General features: G+C 38.4%; 2 protein-coding genes across 3 annotated transcripts; both read left to right on the top strand.

Moving 5' to 3' along the window:
- Positions 1-6,898: 6,898 nt before the first annotated feature.
- On the top strand, positions 6,899-8,837 carry LOC126971869 (uncharacterized). Of its 2 annotated transcripts, none has more exons than XM_050818389.1 (4): positions 6,899-7,311; positions 8,000-8,042; positions 8,342-8,486; positions 8,743-8,837. In XM_050818389.1, the coding sequence occupies exons 1-4, from the start codon at positions 7,209-7,211 to the stop codon at positions 8,827-8,829; spliced, it is 378 nt and encodes a 125-aa protein (XP_050674346.1). In that variant the 5' UTR covers positions 6,899-7,208; the 3' UTR covers positions 8,830-8,837. The 2 variants fall into 2 exon arrangements, with proteins under 2 accessions (XP_050674346.1, XP_050674347.1); XM_050818390.1 differs by lacking the exon at positions 6,899-7,311 and adding an exon at positions 7,700-7,794.
- Positions 8,838-15,054: 6,217 nt separating this feature from the next.
- LOC126971873 (uncharacterized) lies at positions 15,055-18,125 on the top strand. Its single transcript, XM_050818393.1, has 4 exons — positions 15,055-15,137; positions 15,346-15,388; positions 15,687-15,831; positions 17,943-18,125. The coding sequence occupies exons 1-4, from the start codon at positions 15,083-15,085 to the stop codon at positions 18,027-18,029; spliced, it is 330 nt and encodes a 109-aa protein (XP_050674350.1). The 5' UTR covers positions 15,055-15,082; the 3' UTR covers positions 18,030-18,125.
- Positions 18,126-25,726: the final 7,601 nt, after the last annotated feature.

The following is a 25,726-nucleotide window of genomic DNA, read 5'->3' on the forward strand; positions in this document are numbered from 1 at the left end:
ACAGATTGCACCTGGGTGAATTTGACACGTTACTGTTATAAACCTATATTTGAAAACTTTATAATATGACTGGCTGACTAATTGATAGACGTTGTTCTGTACATAATAAATAAAATACTGTATTTTAAGAATTTGTTCATAATATTTTATAACTTCAAGAATCATTTCATAAAATACGCTCCTGGTTGTTATAATGAAATTGTTTCACAGTAGGACTGTCAAACCGTGCGGCAATAAATTATCTCATAGAAAATATGTCGATACAAAACAAATATTGGAAATACAATAATTATGGGTCCCAAATCGAAAAAAATCTATCCTATCTAAAACTAAACTGCACTCCATGAAGTAATCCCCATTAAAATCCGTTCATTAGTTTAGGAGTTCACTAGAAAGAAACATCAGGACACTGGATTTATATACATTAAGATAAAAGTGGGCGGTGGTGATCACTTAATACAAGGTGACCCGTACGCTAGTTTGTCCTACTTTTTGATAGGAAAAAAAACAATTATGTAGTTCCTGTATCCAGTAAGGAAACTGGATTTGATTTTCTAAAAATTTACACTCGCACTTGGCTCAGGTTGCAGCTATTAATTAAGAGTATACTTACTATAACAGATCATTATCCATTCTTTTTGTATGATAATAAGGTACGAGATGAGCAGGACGTTCAGCTAATGGTAATTGATTCGCCCTACCCATTACAATCCAGTGCCGCTCAGGATTCTCGAAAAGCCCAAAATTCTGAGCGGCACTACAACTGCGCTCATCATCTTGAGGCATAAGATGTTAAGTCTCATTTGACCAGTAATTTCACTAGCTACGGCGCCCTTCAGACCGAAACACAGGAATGTTTACACATTACTGCTTCACGGCAGAAATAGGCGCTGTTGTGGTACCCATTATGTAGCCGGCATCCTGTGCACAGGAGCCTCCCACTGGTATCGTGTTGTAGGTATAGTCAGTAGTATTATTATGTCACATTCTTTGGTATAGCGCACTTGGTTCGGCGCTCCCGTAAAATATATAAGTTAAATAATAAAGGTTTATTAATTTTTGCCTTTCAGTTGGTATTCAGTTTCAGTTTTCAGGTGGTATTTTTTTTTGTTAAAAGTTTTTTCAATGATTTAGATAATAGAGAGTTACATCTGTACATTATACATTTTCCGAATTTCATAATAGCTTAAAGCTATACGCAGCATAAACCACGATTGATTTTTCGCGTCAGAGTAATGTGTAAGATAATTTATACATAGATAGAGCCTCTTGCTGTTCAACCGATAAATACAGGCCAGGAATATTAGTGTGCGTGTCAAGCTACGTCTTACACTCGCGATTTGTATGACACTTTGTGTTAGTGTGCGTGAATTGCTCTAAATAGAAATGAGTCTTAAAGTCAATTTTTTCGACGTTTTGACAGCTGTCATAGTCTATCTAGACGTATAAATGATGTAAGAACCACATTACGTGTGGATAGATTCATCTACTGTAGTAACTCAATAACTCTAGACGTTTGAGTATTTTTGTTGCATCCCCTCGCATGGATTGTAGTAAAAAAAATTGTAAAATGATAAAGCTGTACTGATTGAAAAGAGTGGCATTGAAAAATTATAAATATGTATATGTAAATGGCAAAATGTATAAGCTATTGACATAATTTTTTTTCATTTGTTTTCAAAAACAGTACCTGATCAATAACTTAAGCAAGGACCAGACATCGTCCCATCCCACTTATATAATCACCGGGAGACTCCATTGCACCGGATTACATTATGGGTACTTAGATTATGGGTACCACAACGGCGCCTATTTCTACCGTGAAGCTACAGATTACTATCTGTAAGCATTATTGTGTTTCGGTCTGAAGGGCGCTGTAGATAGTGAAATTACTGGGCAAATGAGACTTGACATCTTATGTATCAAGGTGATGAGCGCAGTTGTAGTGCCGCTCAGAACTTTTAGGTTTTTCAATAATCCGGAGCGGCAATGCATTGTAATAGGGCGTATAAATTACCATCAGCTGAACGTCCTGCTCGCCTCGCCCCTTATTTTCATTAAAAAAAATATGCTCGCCATGACATTGTAGTGAGCATAGCAAGCCATATTAGGATATATACAGCTAAAATCTTTACACATTACTTTTCCTTCCAGATACCAGTTATCCCGCCAATAAAACCAATAAATCCCAATATAAATTACAAGCCAGGTAACAATGAACAGTTCGTGGGTTCGTCCATTGTATCCTACAGGCACGAGAGTGACGTCAATGGTGTTAAGTCTGCAGGAGGTCGGACTACTTATACCAGAAACATAAATGGGGACGTTCAAAAGAAAACAGTTAAATATGGCGATTTGGATGATTTGGATGATTAAAACTATAAGGAAAATATTTTAGTTTTATACGTTTTGTTAACATTTGTATTTTGAATGACACTTTTGTAAATTATTAATCTTTTTTTAGTTCTTCTCCTTCATCATCATTATTACTGCTCATCCACAGTTCACTTGCTTTATTTTTTTATTCAGAGAGATATATATTGGTAAATGTATTAGTAACAATATTTCTAATGAATTATGCTAGTACTGTAAGCCAAATATATTTATAAGACTAGAGCTAACAGTATCCAGTGTTTCTGGAAGGAGCAGCAAGAGCAGCAAGCTCTGGCAGCAATCACCTTTAAGATGCTGTTACTAATACGAAGAGACCGCTTTTTTGCTGATAATGGCATGGACACTATCCACTGATGCATCAGCATACATCCCAGAAGCACTTACGGCCGTTCCCAATATTGAGTCTATCTCCTACTTGAGATAAAAATCGTAACTATTGTTGACTTTTCTGTCCCAATAAACTTATCGACGGTAACTCACCTTATCCGTACACACTGTCTGTCAATGGAGGGACATATAGCTTTCCAGAGAAAGAAGTTTGGATGGAAATTGCAATTCGCGCGTCCCAATATAAGGCGATAAGAATGACTTATCGGGTATATTGGGACAAAGGAGCATACGGGTCACCTCGTGTTAAGTAATCATCATCGCCCACATTCTCCTGCAACACTTGAGGAATCACAGGAGCATTGCCGGCCTTTAAGGAAGGTATGCGCTTTTTTTGAATTTGAATGATATCGTTATTTCTGGCGTGTCGTGTGAAGATGGAATTCGGCGGCAGGAATCAGGTGAAACAGCACTTCGGAAGACTGCCCATGATAAATGCGATAAAAGACACACAATGAAGCGACGTCTCTACGCAATGCCCGAGTGATCGAGACGAGAGTGGCTCTAATATTATTTATGCTTCGAGCAAACCTGCGGGCAAGCATATTGCTCCTCACTCACAGCTCGGTAATCAACGGAGTTCAACCTTTGAGGAATCGAATCGCGAAGGGTTTATTGCTGTGCTGTGCAGTGTGTTTGCCGGATAATCTAATCAGTCCAGTGCCCGAAGTCCAGTTTCCGAAGGTCAGAACATACCTGGGATGTTTGCAAACTTTTTGGATGCTAACTCGACGTTCTTTTTCCGTTGGTTGGCCATTTCTATACATTCCAGGTTTACATGAGTTGTGCTGTAAATGTTGATTTTCATTATTATAACACAAGAGATAAGGGATTGCATGTAACTAATCCTGGTAGGCTCTATAAGATACATAATAGCTTTAAGTGTAAATGTATACACTTTTATGATAAAGTATTCGCTGTTCAGGCATAATCTATAAATAAATTGATATGTTTTATTAAAAAATGACTCTGCCGTAAATCTTACTACTCCACAGCTAAATATCTAAGCAATTGGACAGGCTGGGACTAGATTATGATAATTTTATAGCAATAACAATGACAGTACAATATTGTATATTTTATTTAAAAAGAGCACAAAAAAGAATACTGAGCGAGATTCTTGCGCCGTCTCAGAGCGCCATATCTTTCCGTAGCGGTAGTAGTGTGTGAACTGATATACAAAATTTTGAAAAAATAAATGCCTTAGGACTATCCTTTACTATGATTGTGAAAAGACGCTTGTTAATTGGTGTTTGACAGGTTTGTGTCAGGGTGCCCACTATAACACGGAAATCATTTCTGTTTAAGTTGATGAGTCAACCGTACAATCAGGTTACTACTTTTAAATGGATTAAAGGCACCTAAAACTAATTGACCCCCAATACTCTTATAACACTATAGGAATCACATAAGCGTACCAGCACTTTAGCAAGGTACACACGATATTTCGATGGTATCCAAAAGAAAACGTCCCAGAATCAAATCAAATCAAACAACGTATGTAAAACGTAACATCATATGAAAATAGATTCAATTTGTAACTTTGCACTATAAGGAGTACGTTTAACCGGCGATTTCATACCCCTATGATGATTTGATGAAACCGCGGGCATAAATACCAAGCTGGATGATCTAGTTTCTTAAAACTCACAGATAAATAAACAATCAAATTCAAAAACACTATTCCAAAACAATAGATGTAATGTGCACTAAAAGCTATAAAAATAATTGGGTATTTTTATACAATCTAATTAATTAGTCTATTCTATTTTATACTTTTTAGTGCACATTATATCTATTGTTTTTGAAGTCGGTTGTTTTTTTGTTATTTTTTTTTTATTTTATGATTTTTAATGAATTTAAAGTACAATAACTAACAATTTGTCTAAATATGTGTAGATATACAAAATTTTTCAATGCAGCAATGAACGTAATTGCTATGCAATTTGATTACAGACAGTTAGACATTCTGCCACAGATCGCACCCATACTTTTTTCCCAACTCTTTTGTCCTGTTCAGCACCGACGAATCCGAAGTCGAGCGCGTAGTCACATCATTAAAAAACAATAGTGCTAAGGCCTGGGACGCAATCTCTACTGGATTCTTGAAGAAGCACAAGAGAATCATAATCCCTCCTCTTACATATATATGTAATGAGCCTGAAAACGTTTATATTTCCTTCGGCCTTCAAAAGGGCTATTATCCACCCTATCTTCAAATCAGGTGATCGAAGTCTAATTATAAATTACAGAGCAATATCTGTATTACCCGCGATGTCTTAGGTACTGGAAGAAATTATTAATATTAGACTCACTAAGTACTTAGAGTCACATAATCTCCTGCCTGCAAACCAATATGGCTTTAGGAAGAATTGCTCCACTGCTGATGCTGTACATACATAATTTAGTGGATCACATAGTCAGAAAACTTGACGATAAACAGAAATGTGTAGCACTTTTTCTGGACCTTGCGAAAGCGTTCGACACGGTTTCGATTTCGATATTGCTATCCAAACTGGACTCGTTAGGTATAAGAGGAAACCAATTATCCCTGTTTCAAAGCTATCTAACCGGTCGATCCCAATGTGTTAAGATTGGCCCTTATACAAGTTTAGAAACTACCATTGAATATGGCGTTCCTCAGGGGAGCATTCTTGGCCCAAGCTTGTTCTTAGTATACGTAAACGACCTATGCAATCTTAAATTATATAATAGAAAAATATTTTCTTACGCAGATGATCCAGCATTGGTATTTTCTTCCGGAACGCTGTCCGGGACGTATAGTGTTGCTCAAGATGGATTTAACGCAGCAAATAAATGGCTTAAAGAAAACCGGCTGACCTTAAACGTAGCCAAAACTAAAATGATCCATTTCTCTATGCGCAACCATAAAGACGAAGACTCCTTACAAATCACTGTTTTACCAAATGAAAAATGAAAATAGTATATTTAGCGATATGCCAAAATATTTTGAATTATTACATTACGACATGGGGTGTTGCTGCAAAATCTCGCTTTCTCTTGGTGAAGCGTGCACAGAGGGCTGTCTTGAAGGTATGTTGTTTTAAGCCTCGCCTGTATCCCACAACAGAACTTTATGAATACTGCCAAGTTCTGACAATCAGGCAACTCTTCATATTGGCGATTGTTATCAAATAGCACCCTTTAACAGAGTTTAGGCCAGAGTCTACTCGCCGCAATCATCTTGTGGCAGTATCTACGAAGGTAAGGACGTCATTTAGCCGCAGATTCGTGTTTCTGGGACCGTACCTTTATAATAATCTACACAAGGTATTATGTTTGTATGGTCTAAACATGTACAAATGTCGGTCAACTGCACACGAATGGCTCCTTTTGCAAGATTACTATCACACAGAGAGACTTCTGGAGGTCTTGGATAGCACACCTATAAACCGAGAACACCCTATCGTACGCATATTTGCACATACACCCTCTCTCTCTCTCACACACACACACACATACACATACACACACACACACTCAGTCACACATACACACACACACACACACATTTACCTCTATCCTTTGGAATTTCAAGCTTTTTAGTCACTGTGTAAAAGTGGAATCCTGGTGACCAGTAGTAATACAGGTATTTTATTACCTACCACAGGCACCAGCGATCCACGACCAAAACTTATGTATCCCCTGTATTTTTAATTTTTCGCTATATTGTAATTTTGGTTGTTGGTAAGAAATAAAAAGTTATTATTATATACTGTAAGTCGTTAAGGAGTCCCATTGATCATCATATTCGACTACGACAATTACTTGACCATAAATATGTTATGGTAGATGACCTAAATATCCGGATAGTATAAAAAAGATTCGGCCGAGTATCGTTAATTTGCTCCTTAGAATTAAAAAGTTTTGTTACTTTATCATGGATTTGATAATCAGAACCAAACAAACTCTCACCAAACTAGCTTTGAAATATATCCTTTCCAATAAAAACAAATCATCGAAATCGGTTGGCGCGATATTGAGTTATTCGAAAATTTATCAGCCACTTTGCTATACGTATGTATAGCAAATTTAAGACTTTTATGGTTGTCTCATGGATGCCACTGTCAGATCTGGACCAAATTATAATGGATCACACGGGAAGCACCAGCTTTCAAATAAAAATAAATTATCAAAACCGGTTCACCCAGTTGAAAGATTTGAGGTAACTAACATAAAAAAAAGGAACACCGACCGATGAATTGAGAACCTCCTCCTTTTTTGAAGACGGTTAATAATAATTTGTAGCTTCGAAATAATGTTTGTGAACAAAAAAATCAAAAGGATCACCTTTTTCTCTTAACTTCTATTATAGTAAGACAGGTATCAATATTTATATCTTATCTTCAGGTTTATTTATTATCAGCCGGAAGACATCCACTGCTGGACAAAGGCCTCCCCCAAAGATGTCCACGACGAGCCTGCGCTGCCGTCATCCAACGTATTCCGACGGCCTTGAGCTGGTCATTGGTCCATCTTGCGGAGGAACTTCATACGCTGCGTCTTCAGGTACGTGGTCGCCATTCGAGGACTTTACTGCCCCAACGGCCATATGTCCGTCAAACTATGTGCCGCCCACTGCCACTTCAGTTTCCCAATCAGTTGGGTTTTAAAAGGTTTAGTATCGTATCGTATTAAAATATCATAATATCTAATACTTTCCTATATTATTTTAAAGATCCGTCACATCCACGCTCAAACAAAACTCAATATTGCTTATCTCTTCAAAATGACTATTAAATAATGACTAGTATTTAAAACAATAGACTTTGAAACTATTGTCATGAAAATGGATTTGCTGAAGATTTTGTCCGACTTCTTTGTGTTCTTATAAATCACTTTCAAATTGAAGGATGAATCTCCAATATAAAATGATAAATTTACCCAAAAATTTCAGTATGAAGATAAGTTGTTCAAAGGCAACAAGAACATCGACGATGCAAAAATTTACCATTTTACTTTTGTGTTTCACATTGACACTGTGCGCAACAGGTGACTTGTTTTAGAATATATCATTTCCTATTTATAAATTGTATATACGTATTCCTAATTCACTATATATATATTTTGGGAAACTTTGCTAAAAATTCATAAAGGTTTTATAAAAAATTTATACTTCTTTTAAGGTTTTATAATTAAAATTGTTATTACAAGTTCTATTTGAATTTGAATTCAAAACTTTATTTCCTGATTTCAGCTAAAGAATGGCAAAGAAACGATACTCCAAAAGCTAACTCAAGGTATAAGTTATTTGATTGACATTATATGTTCACGATATATGATTGCTTTTTGCTTGAACGTATTTATCATTAGTCTAAAGTTTATTATAAAAACATACAATTTTAAAATGTTTTTCAATTCAGTTATTTAGGATCTATAAAATCAATAATCTTTGAAGAGTTAGTGCCATATAAGACATTATTAGTTTTATGCCAATAATGAGTTACTTAACATACATAATAAAGTAATTGAACAACAACGTCATTGATATGTCTAATTTTGTTAAATATGTATGATATTGTTTCTTATTTACATCTAGGCGTGAGAAACGAGAAGAACCCTCCTCAGAAACTGAGAGTTCTGAAAATGATGACGTAAAAAATGAAGAAAGCAAAAATGCCGAAGGTGATGAGGATAAAGATGAGAAAGAGGATGCAGAAGAAGGAGAAGAAAAAAAGGAAGAGGTATTTGTTTTACTAAGCTTATCTGAAAGAGACACCATTACTTACCATTACACTAGGATATAAAGTGACATGATTGTTAATCATCGAAACGTTTTATGACACGCTAAGCATTAGGGCGTATTACTGGCATGTTACTCAGAACATAATGTCACAAAGGTTGTTTTAGGATCATGAGATGGAAACAAGCTTTTCTCAAGCAAAGCGAAGTACAACCCTTTCACCGTGAATTTAAACTTTATCGTTAATTTCCTTTCAGAAACCCTGTGAAGAGAGCATCTATGTATATCAAGTTCCTTTGGCTATCGAGTATATGGAACCAGAGGTCTATTTAGAAGAATTTTAGAAAATGTTGTTATTGAAACGATAAATTAAAGTTTGTGTGTTACCGTTTGTTACAATAAACATTTTGAAATTACTTTCAGATTTTAATTTCAATAAACCTAAAGCAAAATTAAGTCACTGAGCTAGGTCTAGGTCCGGATATTTTGTTATTTATACTAATTTTACTTTTGTTGGCTTTGATTAAAGTATCTTCACTATCTGTCTCGCTCACTCTTACTAAACTACACAACCCATTTTTCTTTATAACGTTCCGCTGTAAAATTGAGGACCACCAAAGTCCAAAGAGTTTGTGCGAAATTATTGATGATAATTGGTTTTGTATTCTTCTACCTAGTTGATCCATTTCGTTGAATATCCAAGATATAAGTATTAAATCTGCGGGGATTCCTTGATGTAGCCCATCAGTTCGTATGTCTGTCATAAACTGTATTATAAGAATAAAATTTGAAAAAAAAATTTTTGAACGATGCGGGACTCGAACCCACAATCTCTGGCGTTCCGTGCCAGTGCTCTGCCAACTGAAAAATTTTGTTTTCTATTTTTATTTGTGTATTGATACATACCGATGAATTGAGAACCGACTCCTCCTTCTTTGAAGTCGGTTAAAAACATAACACATTTTTTAGATTTACAAGAGCGACATCTCAAGTCAATTTCCTAATCTGCAAATATTGAGCAGGTTATCATCTGTAAAGTAGATCCTGTAGATGGTGCCAAAACCTGAGAGTTGAACAGTTAGAAGAGCTCTCGGACGGAATCAGATGCCTCGTGGGTTCGAGTCCAGTATCGTTCATAGAGTTTATTTTATCATATAATCTATTATATTATACCTTAGACGATACCACAGACACAATAAAAGTATTAGAACAGCAGCATTACCCAGCGGCCTTCTTGACATTTATACCTACGTCTAAGCGGAACGCTAGGGTTGCTTATACAAAAAGATTGACTACGCGGACGGCTTTTTTTTTTTTTTTGCGCCCAAGCAAGGGAATGGGCTACCCTCCGGGTTAACGACGGGAGGGAGGTGGTGAATGCTCATGCATACCAACGCAGCCTCAGTCTGCGTTGGTTATGTGGGACTCACGTGAAAACCTAGGTGCCTACCCACTAAACACCACCTGCAGTTGGCTTTGGGCAGGTGCCCTCTAAGCCTACATCGAAGGCGACCTTCTCTTGGGGAGAGAGAGGCGCAAGCGGCACTCCCTATGGAGTTTCCGCTGGGATATTGCACAGAAGGTGCTATCTAATTCGGATTAGTGACATCAGAAGGATGATCACAAACTAGAGATGAATCTAAATGCGTCTGATTATCCCCGGATGCCAAGAGGCGTTCCAGGTCAGACGAGAGTTTGTTAGGGGGATCGGAGAGGGCGTGTCTGGGCCTCCTCACTTGATAACGTGAAGGAGGGGGGGCGGTGTAATCCGACGCGGACGGCGTGCCGCAGTTAATTTAACTCGGACAGCCAACAGTTCGCCGAGACTGCACCGCATGGCACTTAATAGTTTTGTCTTCCCAAAATTGTTAAGCGGCCATATAAATGGTGTGTATGTGTGCGTGCGTCGACTCGGGCATTTTAATACGAAGTTAAAGTACTGTTCTATTCCTATGTTCTAACACAGACTTGATAATATTATTTTTAAAATGAAGCCATTATATTGTCACGTCTGAGATTCACGCCCAGCCCAATAGCAACGTAACTACGATGTTAAGTAGTATATGTAATTTTAACAACAAAAGAACTAATACTAAGATACAATATAATACAATTATATAATAAGATACAATACAATTATAAATAAAAATGAACAAAACTTATTTTACTTAAATATGGCAGAACTAAAATATTACATTAAATGAATAATTTTTGTAATTCCTGTCTAGCAACATATCAATTTCCGAAGTTTATACCTAAAGCAGAGAGCTTATCATTAAAAATTTCTATACTTTGATCAACTTTCGAAAGGCTTATTATAAGTGCGAACAATTCTATTAAGAGTTCGAAAGTGACCTAGGTTAGACTTTGCAGTATTTGTTGAAAATGTATCGCGTTTGCTGATTCTCGGGAGTCTCATGGGAGCGGATACATTAATAAAGGAGATAATTTCGGGGCAGTCAATTCCACTGTTAAAAATTTTATATAAAAAGAGACAATTCAATATATTCCTCCTATTAGTCAGTGTGTGCATCTTAAAATATCGCAAACGTTCTGAGTAGTTTTCTAATAGATTGCATAGATTGGATTTATAAGAAAGATGCCATATAAAACGTTTTTGGATTGTTTCTAATCTACTTTTATATATTTGGTAGTGAGGACTCCATACCACAGAACGATACTCTAAGATACTGCGTACAAATGCATTATAAATCGTTATTTTAGCTTGATAAGAATTAAATTCTTTGCCATTCCTAATGACAAAAACCTAATGTTTTTAATGCTCTGTTAGCGATGGTATCGATGTGTATATGAAATTTCAGCTCTTTGTCTAATGTTACACCTAAATCGCAAAAAAAGTCCACTTGAGTTAATACTGTCCCATTGATTTTATACAAAGAATTTAAATTGATTTTTTTTCGTGAGAACTTCATCACCACACATTTTGAGGTATTTAGAGTGATTCTATTATAATAACACCATTCCACCAATCTGTTTAAATCTTCTTGTACAAAACCAGAATCTTGTGGAGATTTTATAGGTCTAAAAAATTTCAAATCGTCAGCAAATAAATAATATGTTGAATTAAAAAAACATTCACTAATGTCGCTTATGAAAATATTAAAGAGAGGGGGGCCTAAATGAGATCCCTGTGGAACACCAGACGTCGCCTCAAAGGATGCAGATGTGAAACCGTTAACCACAACTCTGCACGTGCGACTAGATAGATATGATCAGGTTTATTTATTATCAGCCGGAAGACATCCACTGCTGGACAAAGGCCTCCCCCAAAGATGTCCACGACGAGCTTGCGTTGCCCTCATCCAACGAATTCCGACGGCTTTGAGCTGGTCGGTGGTCCATCTTGTGGAGGAACTTCCAGCACTTCGTCTTCAGGTACGTGGTCACCATTCGAGGACTTTACTGCCCCAACGGCCATCTGTCCGTCAAACTATGTGCCGCCCATTGCCACTTCAGTTTCGCAATCAGTTGGGTTTTAAAAGGTTTATTATGTTTGTATTAAAATAACATATACTAATAATACTTTCCTATATTATTTTAAAGAAGTCGAGCGGGCTGGATGGCATTTCTCCAATCGTGCTTAGAATGTGTGCCCCTGAGTTGACGCCGGTGCTAACGCGTTTATTCCGGCACTGTTATACAAAAGGCGTAGTCCCTGATTAATGGAAGTCAGCCCTTGTCCATCCGATCCCAAAAAAAGAAGACAGTTCGGATCCGCCTAACTACAGGCCTATTGCTATTACCTCTCTACTCTCCAAAATCATGGAAAGCATAATTAACCGCCAGCTCTTGGTATACCTTGAGGGTCACCAGTTGATCAACGACCGGCAGTATGGCTTTCGCCATGTTCGGTCGACTGGCGATCTTCTGGTATACCTAACACATAGATGGGCGGCGGCTATTGAAAGCAAGGGGGAAGGCCTGGCAGTTGGTCTGGATATAGCGAAGGCCTTTGATCGTGTATGGCACAAGGCGCTCCTCTAAAAACTTCCATCATTTGGGCTTCCTGATAGCTTGTGCAACTGGACCTCCAGCTTCCTCACTGGGCGCAGCATACAGGTCGTTGTCGACGGATATTGCTCGAACCCGAAGCCCGTGAATGCTGAAGTGCCCCAAGGCTGTGTGCTATCTCCCACGCTGTTTCTTCTTTATATCAATGATATGTTGGACACCTCCAACATTCATTGCTATACAGACGACAGCACTGGTGTTGCCGTTTACATGGGCCATGCAGGTATCTCTCGAGAAATCGTCGACCAGTGCGGGGAGAAACTTGTGTTTTCTATCGAGTCCTCTCTTGAGAAGGTCGCGGAATGGGGTAAATTGAACCTTGTCCAATTTAACCCCCAGAAGACTCAAGTTTGCGCATTTACCACTAAAAACCCCATTTGTCGTATCACCGCTCTTCGACAACACTTCCCTTAAAGCCTCGCCTAGTATCGGAATACTGGGCCTCGAAATCTCGAGCGATTGACAATTTCGTGGTCATCTGGAGGGCAAAGCCAAATTGGCTTCAAATAAACTGGGCGTCATTAATAGAGCACGGCAATACTTCAAGCCGGCCCACATTCTAGCGCTCTACAAAGCGCAGGTCCGGCCACACATGGAGTATTGCTGTCATCTCTGGTCTGGCGCACCCCAGTATACGCTCGATCTATTTGACAGCGTGCAACGCAGAGCACGAACTGTTGGGGACTGTTCAATAATCATAAAACCAAATATATTAAATTCACCGCGCCTAATGTGAAAAATGTAGATGCGAATATTTTATTAAATGGAGAGGTGGTAAAACAAGTGGAATCTGCTATATTTCTTGGCATTACTCTTGATTCCAAATTGCAGTGGGGCCCCCATATAGAAGGATCGGCGAATAGGCTTAGTTCTGCAGCATATGCTGTTAAGAAAATTAGATGGTTAACTGACATAGATACGGCGCGATTAGTATACTTTAGTTATTTTCATAGTATTATGTCTTATGGTATATTGTTATGGGGCAGTGCGGCCGATATTAATACCATCTTTGGGCTGCAGAAGAGGGCTATTCACGCGATTTATAACCTAGGTCCTAAAGAATCATTAAGAGAAAAATTTATAGAAATAAACATTTTGACTGTTGCTTCTCAATACATTTTTGATAATGTTTTGTATATTCATAAGCACATTGAGGAATTTTCTAGAAACTGTGACATTCATAATGTTAACACGAGGAACAAACAAAAATTTGTTATGCCTACTACTCGGTTGGGTCGAGTTATTAAGTCTTTTGTTGGGCGATGTATATGCTTCTACAATATGATCCCAGAAAATGTACAAAACAAATGCATTACTAAATTTAAAAGTATTCCTAAAAAACGTTTGTGTGGGAAAGGTTATTATAGCATACACGATTTTCTTAATGACACCACGGACTGGGAATAAAGCGAACACCCTCAGGCTCTTTAATTATAAATGTTTATTGTACGATATTACATTGTAATCCATATTTTATATTTAAAAAAAAAAGCCCGCTGAGTTTCTTGCGCCCATTCTTCTCATGTCTGAGGCAGTCTCTTTTGAATGGGTGGTAGATTTTGACGTTCAATAAGTGATTTTAAATCCTATTTTGAATAAAAATATTTGAATTTGAATTTGAATTTGACCGCGTGCAACGTAGAGCAGCTCGAATTGTGGGGGACCGAGTGCTCTGTGAACGTCTGGATCACTTGGCGTTGCGTAGAGAATTGTGTGTCTTCTACCGCATTTATCAAGGGGAGTGTTCCGAAGAGCTGTTTAACCTGATTCCTGCCGCCATATTCCACCTTCGCACGACACGCCACAAGTTAGAATATCATCCTCACCATCTGGATGTGTGGCGGTCCTCCACAGTGCGGTTTTCAAGGAGCTTTCTTCCACGTACTACAAAGCTGTGGAATGAGCTTCCTTGTGCGGTGTTTCCGGGACGATACGACATGGGTACCTTCAAAAAAAGCGCGTAAACCTACCTTAAAGGCCGGCAACGCTCCTGTGATTCCTCTGGTGTTGCAAGAGATTGTGGGCGGCGGTGATCACTTAACAACAGGTGACCCGTACGCTCGTTTGTCCTCCTATTCCATAAAAAAAAATGTACTACAAAGCTGTGGAATGAACTTCCTTGTGCGGTGTTTCCGGGACGATACGACATGGGTACCTTCAAAAAAAGCACGTACACCTTCCTTAAAGGCCGGCAACGCTCCTGTGATTCCTCTGGTGTTGCAAGAGATTGTGGGCGGCGGTGATCACTTAACAACAGGTGACCCGTATGCTTGTTTCTCCTCCTATTCCATACAAAAAAAAAATTCAAAGGTCACATTCACGCTCAAACAAAACTAAATATTACTTACCTCTTCAAAGTAACTATTAAATAATGACTTGTATTCAACACAGTAGACTTTGAAACTATTGTCATGAAAATGGATTTGCTGAAGATTTAGTCCGACTTCTTTGTGTTCTTATAAATCACTTTCAATTTGAAGGATGAATCTCTAATATAAAATGATGAATTTACCCAAAAAATTCAGTATGAAGATAAGTTGTTCAAAGGCAACAAGAATATCGACGATGCAAAAATTCACCATTTTACTTTTGTGTTTCACATTGACACTGTGCACAACAGGTGACTTGTTTTAGAATATATCATTTCCTGTTTATAAATTGTATATTATACGTATTCCTAATTCACTATAAATCTTTTTTTGGAAACTTTGCTAAAAATTTATAAAGGTTTTATAAAAAAAATATTTTTCTTTTAATATTTTACAATTAAAATTGTTATTACAAGTTCTATTTGAATTTGACTTTAAAACTTTATTTCCTGATTTCAGCTAAAGAATGGCAAAGAAACGATACTCCAAAAGCTAACTCAAGGTATAAGTTATTTGATTGACATTATAAGTTCACGATATATGATTGCTTTTTGCTTTAACGTATTTATCATTAGTCTGTCTAAAGTTTATTATAAAAACATACCATTTTAATTGTTAATAAATTCAATAATTGAGTATCTATAAAATCAATAATCTTTGAAAAGTTACTGCTTTATAAGACATTATTAGTTTTATGCCAATAATGAGTCTCTTAACATACATAATAAATTAATTGAACAACAACGTTAATACACTAATTGTGTTAAATATGTATGATATTGTTTCTTATTTACCTTTAGGCGTGAGAAACGAGAAGAACCATCCGCGGAAACTGAGAGTTCTGAAAATGATGACGTAAAAAACGAAGAAAGCAAAAATGCTGAAGATGATGAGGAAAAAGATAAGAAAAAGGATGGACAAATAGGAGAAGGAAAAGAGGAAGAGGTATTTGTTTTACAAAATTTTTCTGAAAGAGACACCATCACTTACACTAGGATATAAAGTGACATGATTGTTAAATTTGAAACTCGAAGTGCTTATTATTTTATTCAAACAAAACAAATCTTATATCTATATTTACAATACCATGACTACATAAAATTAAAACTATCAATACGTGGAAGCGTACCTAGAATACTGACATTTCCGCGTTGGATAGCTAGGCTGATCCGTTGACCGAGATAGCTGCCAGCGCTTGGGTTTCCAATTAATTAATTGATTGTCAATCATCGAAATGTTTCATGACACACTAAGCATTAGCGCATTTTATTATGTTACTCAGAACATAATATCACAAAAGTTGTTTTTTATGTAACAATACATGCATTAGACCGCATGGCAGGAGTAAAATCTTTATCAGGGTGAGGTTAATAATACGAAATACGACTTTATTGAAATAGCAAGTCCCCTTAGTAGGCTCGAACCGAATTTACTCGCATGAGTGTGACCAACCGAGCGCATCGAGTTCAATTCATTCAATTCAAATTAAATGAATTGCTCAACTCTCATAAAGGAATTTCCTCTTCAAAAAGACGTTTTGACTCGCGTATTAGTTTGGGAATTATATTATGTTCAAAGTCACAGTTCTTTATTTGCAAGAAACATTAACAGCTAAAGTTGTTACAAATTTAGGATAAGAGGGAACATCCTCATGAAAGACATGCAAATATTTCGGTGGTTACAATATACCTAGGTAACACTGAAAATGTTAAGAAAATGAAAAACGGCTTAATGTAGAAAGTTGCCAATACTTTTATTGTTTTTCTAAGTAATCTCCGTTCTTCTCTACACATCGTCGCATTCGATGGAACCACTGAGAAAAGCAATGGGCCCATTCTTCCCCGATCCTCGAAAGGAAATACCCACTGAGCTGATTGTCTTTTGTGACCTGTGACGATCTCAAATACGGCATTTGAGTCACTGCCGTTGAACTTATCAAACATTTGGCGACACCAGTCCATGTGAAGGTGTTTCTGGTCGTCGGTAAAAACTCTTACCAATGCCTAGGCTTGCCCTTGCTATCTGCAGATAGGTCACTCTCTTATCTTCCTCTATCATGCGCCGCACAGCAGTGATGTCACCTTCAGTAGTCGCTGTTAAAGGACGTCCCTCACGCGGTTCATCGAGATTGCTACACGCTAAAACTCGTTAAACCAATTGTAAATAGTGGCACGAGATGGGGCTTCATTAAGAAATGCTAATCGCAGCCTATCATAGCTTTGTTGTTGAGTAAGCCCACAACGAAAGTCATAATAAATCATTGACCGAAAATTTTCTCGCGTTTGGTTCATTTTCACATGTAACAAGAGTTTTGTAATTTGCCGCAAATTCACAAAAACAAATGACAAATGAATGTAATACACAACATTAGGTAACCAAAGAGGTCTAAAATTGAAATTCAAAAAAGTTTTCATTAGCAATGTTTCTAACTGGCCAGTTCTAAACATTTTCAGTGTTACCCACGTTCAATAACAACGTGATTTTTTTATTTAATTAATTAAATATTAAAAGAGAAACGTTCAAATATTAATATAGTAAAAATAATCACTGAATTATAATTATAAGAATAACTTTGGTACCAGTTACCACTTCGTTTGATAGTATCGAGTAAAAACAATATTATTAATAGCTTTAATAATTTACATTTTAATCTATTTACACTGTCTCCTCTCTTATTTCTTTTGGTAATTTATTAAACATTTTTTTACACATAGCATGACAGGATTGATGACAAGGGACGAGACGAGCAAGACGTTCAGCTGATGGTAATTGATACACGCTGCCCATTACAATGCAGTGCCGCTCGGGATTCTGGAAAAACCCAAAATTTCTGAGCGACACTACAATTGCACTCGTCACCTTGAGACATAAGAGTTCTCATTTGCCCAGTATATTTCACTAGCTACGGCGCCCTTCAGACCGAAACACAATAATGCTTACGTTGAGGTACCCATAATCTAGCCTAGTGGTATATCTAGGATACTCGAAATAACGAGAACAAGCATTTCTTCAAACAAACTGAAGTACAACCCTTTACATCGCTATTTTCCTTTCAGAAATCCTGTGAAGAGTGCATTATTTACTATCCAGTTCCGTTGGAAATCGAGTATATGGAACCGGTAGTCTATTTAGAAGAATTTTAGAATGTTATTTAAAAAATGTTACAGATATTTTGCTATTGAAACGATAAATTAAAGTTTGTGTGTTACCATTTGTTACAATAAACATTTTGAATTTACTATCAGATTTTAATTTCAATAAACCTAAAGCAAATAAAATTAAGTCACTGAGCTAGGTCTAGTTCCGGATATTTTGTTATTTATATTAATTTTACTTACTGTTGCTGGCTTTGATTAAAGTATCGTCACTATTTGTCTCGCTCACTCTTACTAAACTACACAATCCATTTTTCTTCATAACGTTCCGCTGTAAAATTGAGGACCAGCAAAGTCCAAAGAGTTTGTGCGAAATTATTGATGATAATTGGTTTTGTATTCTTCTACCTAGTTGATCCATTTCGTTGAATATCCAAGATATAAGTATTAAATATGCGGGGATTCGTTGATGCAATCCATCAGTTCGTCTGTCTATCATAAACTGTATTATAAGAATAAAATTTGAACACAAAATTTTTTGAACGGCGCGGGATTCGAACCCACGACCTCTGGCGTTCCGTGCCAGTGCTGTGCCAACTAAAAAATTTTGTTTTCAAATTTTATTAGTGTATTGATACATACCGACGAATTGAGAACCGAGAATTCTTCCTTTTTTGAAGTCAGTTAAAAACATAACAAATTGTTTAGATTTACAAGAGCGACACCTCAAGTCAATTTCCTAATCTGCAAATATTGGGGTTGAGCAGGTTTTAAACTGTAAGGTAGATCCTGTAGATGAAGCCAGAACCTAAGAGTTGAACTAAGCATACAGGATTTTATGACAATACGTCACTCGAACGGTTAGCTGAGTTGAGAGAACGCACTGGCACGGAACGCCAGAGGTTGTGGGCTCGAGTCCCGCATCGTTCATAAAATTTTACTTGTGTATTAATCCTAGAAGTGAGGATTATCACTTTAAAAAAAAAACAAATTGTATTATAATAAGCCCCTGAACCAACCAAATTGGAGAGGAGAGCAGATGTGTATTGATAACCAATCAAATTTCGTGATTTCCAGATCTCTCCGCTTAGCTTCAGTGGAAATGGATCAAGCGGAGAGGATATGTTTCATTTTCTATTGAATTTTTTGCCGCGTCATAAAGTGGCGCTGCGGAGAGGGATGCGTGCAGTCGGTGTGTCAGGCGGACTACGCATTTCACACCCGAAAGCGTTGTTATAAGCACAGCTCACATCTCCTCTCCGCTTTGGTGGAAATAACCTGACATCTTCGCGATCTTGTACGGGCGAGGTAACCTAGCTCCGCTCGTATCCTCAAGGCCGTTGGCTTGAAATCAGCATTAAGTAGAATTTGTGTATCTATTACCGCTTTTATCACGGGTAGTGTTCCGAAGAGCTATTTCGCGTAATCCTTCCGTCCTAATCCACCTTGGCATGATACGCCACAAACTTATATGTCATCCTCACCATTGGATGTGTGGCGACTATGGTGCGGTTTTCAAGAAAAATTCTGCCGCGTAAAAACAATCTATGGAATGAGCTTTCTTGGGCAGTGTTTCCATGACGACAGGAAAGCGTGGACACATTCCTTAAAGAAGTTGATAATAATTTGTACCTGAGACAAAGGACTGATCAGAATTACATAAAAAATAAATATTGAATATCGTAATATTAAATTTACTGTGCACTTGCGGAGTATGTGCAAGTTTGTAGTATATGTTTTTTTTATTTATTTGGTAAAAAAAACAGAACATTTATCCAAAATCTAGGTACATATAAGTGGCTTATAATATATTATGCTAAAATAATTGTTTCTTATAAATTTCTCATTAAGACTTAAAGTTTCTAATGTGACCAGAGGGCATACCATCAACTTTTAATAAGCGATGCGAATCCAATGCAGGTCAGTTTAGGTACCTAAACTGAATCACTAAAATTCGTACCATGAAGTGCTTTTTACTGTATGGCGTTTGGATCGCTTATGAAGAATGAACGAAATAAAAATGCGTTCCGAAACCTAAAATGATATGATTTTAGCGGTCTTTTTGCGTAGAAAATATTAAAAAATACATTTTAAAATTGCACAATTGCGTCAAATTATAAACCATTAAGCCCTTTTTTATATTAATGAAATAATAGTAATGCCCTGTGCTTCCCCGGGGCGTAAAAAGAATAGGGTAGTCCCAGGCCCTAGGGTGTCATAAGAGGCGACTATGGGCTCATTGAAAGTGGGAGAGTCACGCTGCCGTCTTATGCATGCGTCTCAGCACAATCGGGCCAGACTCGTCCGGGTTACTTACCACATTCGCACAGAATACCGGCGTGAAGTAGCGGCCTGGTGCCGCTATGTTTCGCATAGGTTAGTGTCGAGGACCGGAAACCATCCCTTCCCCCCCTCCCTCTCCCCATCACCCCCCAACAAAAATATGGGAGCAGTCCTAAAAAAGGTATTACGCCAGAAGGGTACCGGCTCTACCAGAGCCGGAGAATCCCTCCCCGAACATTCGCGCTCGGGCTGCCCCTCGTATTCTGGGGAGGGCACAGTACCGCGCATTTCACAGGACAAACGGGGCAGCAACACCACGGCACCCCGCTCCACGCTTAATGTGGACTTCTGTAACATAAGGGGAATTCACTCCAATTTAAAAGTCGTCCACCACCACCTTGAGACGGCGTAGCCGGCCTTGTGTTTCCTTACGGAGACGCAGATATCTCGACCGAGCGATACGTCATATTTAACGTACCACGGGTACAAAATTCAGCACAATTTTTTGCCTCATGCCGGGGTATGTGTGTACGTTAGGGAGGATATCTGCTGTCGCCGTCTCGGCAATTTTGAGGGTAGGGACCTGTCTACTCTCTGGCTCCGCGTAGATTTAGAGGACCGCGTCCGCATCTATGCGTGAGTCAACAGGTCCTATAGTGGTAACGCAGAAACGGATCACCTCATGGGCGGCGTTCAAGCGGCATTTGATGACGTGCTTGCACAGATCCCCTCCGCTGAAATCGTAGTCTTGGGTGATTTCAACGGGCACAATGCCGAATGGCTTGGATCACGTACCACAGACTACGCATGGCGATCTGTGCATATTTTTGCATTGGCGTAAGGTCTGTCCCAATTAGTTGAGTCGCCAAGGCGACTCCCGGATGTGGATAGCCAAATGCCGTCCTTATTAGATCTTCTGCTGACTACACATCCCGATAGTTACCAGGTCAAAGTCAACGCCCCTCTCGGAACGTCCGACCATTGCCTGGTCAGGAGTGTAGTGCCGACGCCAACGTCGCAGACCACCAGCGACCCGCCGCGTTTGCCACTACAAGTCAGCAGATTGGGATAGGATGCGTTCCTTTTTTGCATCCTATCCTTGGGGCAAGGTTTGTTTCCCTTCGGATGATCCTAGTGCCTGCGCCGTTGCAGTAGCCGATGTGATACAGCAGGGTATGGATATTTTTGTACCAAGCTCTGTAGTACCGATCGGTGGCAGATCACAGCCCTGGTTCGATGCGTCAGTTAAAGCAGCATCTGACTGCAAAAAACAGGCGTATCGAACTTAGGCTGCGGCGTTTGGCTCAAAGGATCCGAACTGCAAAGTTCTGAAGAGGAAATATAACCATGCCTCCAGATTTTTCAAGCGGCAAATCACCCGTGCGAAATCGAAGCACGTCGTCAAAATCGGCGAGCAGCTTTTCAGTTACCCGACCGGAACACGTAAGTTCTGGTCGTTGTCGATAGTTGATCTTGGTAACTTCAACCAGCCGGCCATGCCGCCGTTGCACATAAGGAATGACACCCTGGCCCATACTGCAAAAGTGAAAGCCGATCTCCTGTGCTCTCTTTTTGCCTCCAACTCGACTCTTGACGACAACGGAAAAACACCGCCGATCCCGCGGTGTCAGAGCTCCATGCCTGAAGTACAGTTCAGACAAAAAACTGTTTGGCGAGCTCTGTTTTCATTGGACGTCAGGAAGTCGAGCGGGCCGGATGGCATTTCTGCAATCGTGCTTAGAACGTGTGCCCCTGAGTTGACGCCGATGCTAACTCGTTTATTCCGGCACTCTTATTCAAAAGGCGTAGTTCCTGACTCATGGTAGTCAGCCCTTGTCTATCCGATCCAAAAAAAAGGAGACAGTTCGGATCCGGCAAACTACAGGCCTATAGCGATTACCTCCCTGCTTTCCAATATCATGGAGAGCATAATTAACCGCCAGCTCTCGGTATACCTTCAGGGTCGCCAGTTGATCAACGACCGGCAGTACGACTTTCGCCATGGTCGGTCGACTGGCGATCTTCTGGTATACCTAACACATAGATGGGCGGCGGCTATTGAAAGCAGGGGGAAGGCCTTGGCAGTAAGCCTGGATATATCCAGGCGTACTGCCAGGCCTTCCTTTCGCTATAGCGAGGGCCTTTGATCGTGTATGGCACAAGGCGCTCCTCTCAAAACTTCCATCATTTGGGCTTCCCGAGAGCTTATGCAAGTGGACCTCCAGCTTCCTCACTGGGCGCAGCATACAGGTCGTTGTCGACTGTTATTGCTCGATTCCAAAGCCCGTGAACGCTGGAGTGCCCCAAGGCTGTGTGCTATCTCCCACGCTGTTTCTTCTGCATATCAATGATATGTTGGACACCTCCAACATACATTGCTATGCAGACGACAGCACTGGTGATGCCGTATACATGGCCCATGCAGGTCTCTCTCGGGAAATCGTCGACCAGTGCCGGGAGAAACTTGTGTCTTCTATCGAGTCCTCTCTCGAGAAGGTCGCCGAATGGGGTAAATTGAACCTTGTCCAATTTAACTCCCAGAAGACTCAAGTTTGCGCGCTTACCACTAAAAAAACCCCATTTGCCGAATCACCGCTCTTCGACAACACTTCCCTTAAAGCCTCGCCTAGTATCGGAATACTGGGTCTCAAAATCTCGAGCGATTGCCAATTCCGTGGCCATCTGGAGGGCAAAGCCAAATTGGCTTCGAAGAAGCTGGGGCTCATTAATAGAGCACGGCAATACTTCAAGCCGGCCCACATTCTAGCACTCTGCAAAGCGCAGGTCCGGCCACATATAGGGTATTGCTGTCATCTCTGGTCTGGCGCACCCCAGTATCTGCTCCATCCATTATGCATGAAAAAATCCTCTTATAATCAAAAATACTTTTATGTAATTAGATAAATTTCAATTTTAAAAACTATTTGAAAATAAGATCAGGACATATAACAAATATACAGTGAGTTTAAAGGAAGATGGCGAGAATGCGTGTTTTTTGGGACCCTCTGAAATAAGTGGCATGTATCATGGAAACTTATTAAGAATTGTAGAACGTAACAAAACTAAGAAAAAAGCAAATCGTAAGTAAGTCTAAAAAAGTGAGAGAAAAAAGATATACCTAAAAGTAAAATATAACCTAAAATTATTAATCAATATTTATTTTTCAATCAATAATATTATTTGTATCTTATGTCTATGCCTAATTACTATCAGCAGCTTATAATTGCGGATTCACAATTCATTCTTTTTTCAATCAGGTATCGAATCTTTTAATGATACTTACCTACTGATTTTAGGATCAAAAACGATAATAATCTTATTGAATCTTATTGTAATTCACAATTACTACTGAATTATTGATTTGAGTAGGTATACGAGTAGATAGTTTGATGGTGTCGGAACATCCATATAAAAAATGACTTGTCATGTCAATGTAAAATGTAGATGTCAATAATCAATTGCGCAAAACGTTCCGTTAATGCAAGATGACCTATTTTTTGATAAATTATTATAATTTATATCTTTTGACTCCCATATCCAAGCGCCTCAATAATTTTTGTATAAACATCTTATAAACTTATGTTTATAATTAATATAAACTTGTACTTGTACGATGCTTCCTTAATTTTTACATTATGTGGGTCCATTCTCGCCATCCTCCTTTAAAAGTATCCGACTATATGACTCAATCATTTATATTGCAGTGCTGAAAAGCATCGTCTTAAATATTTTATTATATGCATAAACTACTTCAACAAAACCTCTTTGCTATAATTACGCTATTAATCGTGCGATATGACCACATTGGAAAGGCCATCGTGGTATTACTGTGTTTCATAATAATATTCCTATGATAGTAAACAGTATATAGAATATGCTTACATATTCCTTTCGCCAAGTAAGGATCAGCTAATAACGGAATTTACGTAATATCTGCCAGCAAGATCTTTTTTTTATTATGAACAGAAAAATCTCTGTCGGGTCAGATGTAAGAAAATATTTATATCAACAATAAGTGAAATAAACGTGATATATAAAAAGAAAAACATGAATTACCACTAGTATTCAACAGGAGGTTATATAGCATCACTTTTATTTTATTCGTTTCGTTGAGAAGCAGTGTTCCTTATATTGCTGGTATCAAATAGTCATTTATTTCTTCCAGAAAAATAGGAAAAAACTCGATGCTGTGATGGAATAAGTTAAGAGTCTGAAAAAAAAATTGACATATGTAGAAGGGGTTTGTAATTTAAACGCATATAAAATAGAAAATCTGTATTTTACTATTTCCACTAATAATAATTATTATAATAAATGACTCAATACAATTTACAGCGTTACCCCTTACAATTCACAATAATTAATGTCCTCTCGAATTTTTTTTTTTTTTTGCGCCCAAGCAAGGGAATGGGCTACCCTCCGGGATAACGACGGGAGGGAGGTGGTAATGCTCATGCATACCAACACAGCCTAAGTCTGCGTTGGTTATGTGGGACTCACGTGAAACCTAGGTGCCTACCCACTAAACACCACCTGCAGTTGGCTTTGGGCAGGTGCCCTCTAAGCCTACATCGAAGGCGACCTTCTCATGGGGAGAGAGAGGCGCAAATCCTCTCGAACTGAGCGCTCTGACTTATATAGGGCACGACCGTCACAGTGATGATGCTACCAACTGTTAGTTGGTACTACAGTAGTGCCAACTAACAGTTGGCGAATCAAGTTAACCAAAGAATTGAATACAATTTGCTATTATAGTTATTTCTAAAATTATAGTTATAATTATATAAAACAATACTAACACAGTAAGTAGTTAAATAAATATATGAAGGACGCCGTAAATAGTGAAACTACTGGGCAAATGAGACTTAATTTCATCGAGATCTTATGTCTCAAGGTGACGAGCGCAATTGTGGTGTTGCTCAGAATTTTTGAGTTTTTCAAGAATCCTGAAACGGGTAGGGCGTATCAATTACAAGCTGAACGTCCTGCTCGTCTCGTCCCTTATTTTCATAAAGAAAAAAAGAAAAGAAAAGGTGTCAATTTGGTCAGCCATATCATTCCAGTGAAACTGTTGAAATCCGTATGTTAGCAGTTCTTTATTTGGTCGATTTAATAATAATAGACGATCCGACATCGCAGACATCATCTGAGTGTCACTGACACAATCTCACTCACACTGTGAAATCAGACGCGGAGAGCCACATAATTATTGAGCATACTTTTGACAATTAGCACTTCAAAGATAGGTACCACCAAAACGAACCAATCAATCAAGGTGGTTCAATGCAGAGCTGTTCATAATTCTTATTTGAACAATCACAATCATAATAGAAAAGTCATCACACTACGATATAGATTCTAAATAATTACTGAATTTGGTAAGCCTACCCTTTATAACAGCACGTTTCCTATCCAAATCACGAACTAATTCACAACTCTCTACATTTAGCAAGATAGGAGGT

The sequence above is a fragment of the Leptidea sinapis genome, chromosome 24, assembly GCF_905404315.1.
Source record: "Leptidea sinapis chromosome 24, ilLepSina1.1, whole genome shotgun sequence".
Classification (NCBI taxonomy): Eukaryota; Metazoa; Arthropoda; class Insecta; order Lepidoptera; family Pieridae; genus Leptidea; species Leptidea sinapis.

What these genes read in the sequence shown, in the direction of transcription:
- LOC126971869 (XM_050818389.1), top strand. Translation starts at nt 7,209, where the DNA reads ATGTCCACGACGAGCCTGCGCTGCCGTCATCCAACGTATTCCGACGGC. An exon ending in TTCATACGCTGCGTCTTCAG is followed by an intron (nt 7,312 to 7,999) that starts GTACGTGGTCGC and finishes TCCTGATTTCAG; the next exon opens with CTAAAGAATGGCAAAGAAAC. An exon ending in ACTCCAAAAGCTAACTCAAG is followed by an intron (nt 8,043 to 8,341) that starts GTATAAGTTATT and finishes ATTTACATCTAG; the next exon opens with GCGTGAGAAACGAGAAGAAC.
- LOC126971873 (XM_050818393.1), top strand. Translation starts at nt 15,083, where the DNA reads ATGCAAAAATTCACCATTTTACTTTTGTGTTTCACATTGACACTGTGC. An exon ending in ATTGACACTGTGCACAACAG is followed by an intron (nt 15,138 to 15,345) that starts GTGACTTGTTTT and finishes TCCTGATTTCAG; the next exon opens with CTAAAGAATGGCAAAGAAAC. An exon ending in ACTCCAAAAGCTAACTCAAG is followed by an intron (nt 15,389 to 15,686) that starts GTATAAGTTATT and finishes ATTTACCTTTAG; the next exon opens with GCGTGAGAAACGAGAAGAAC.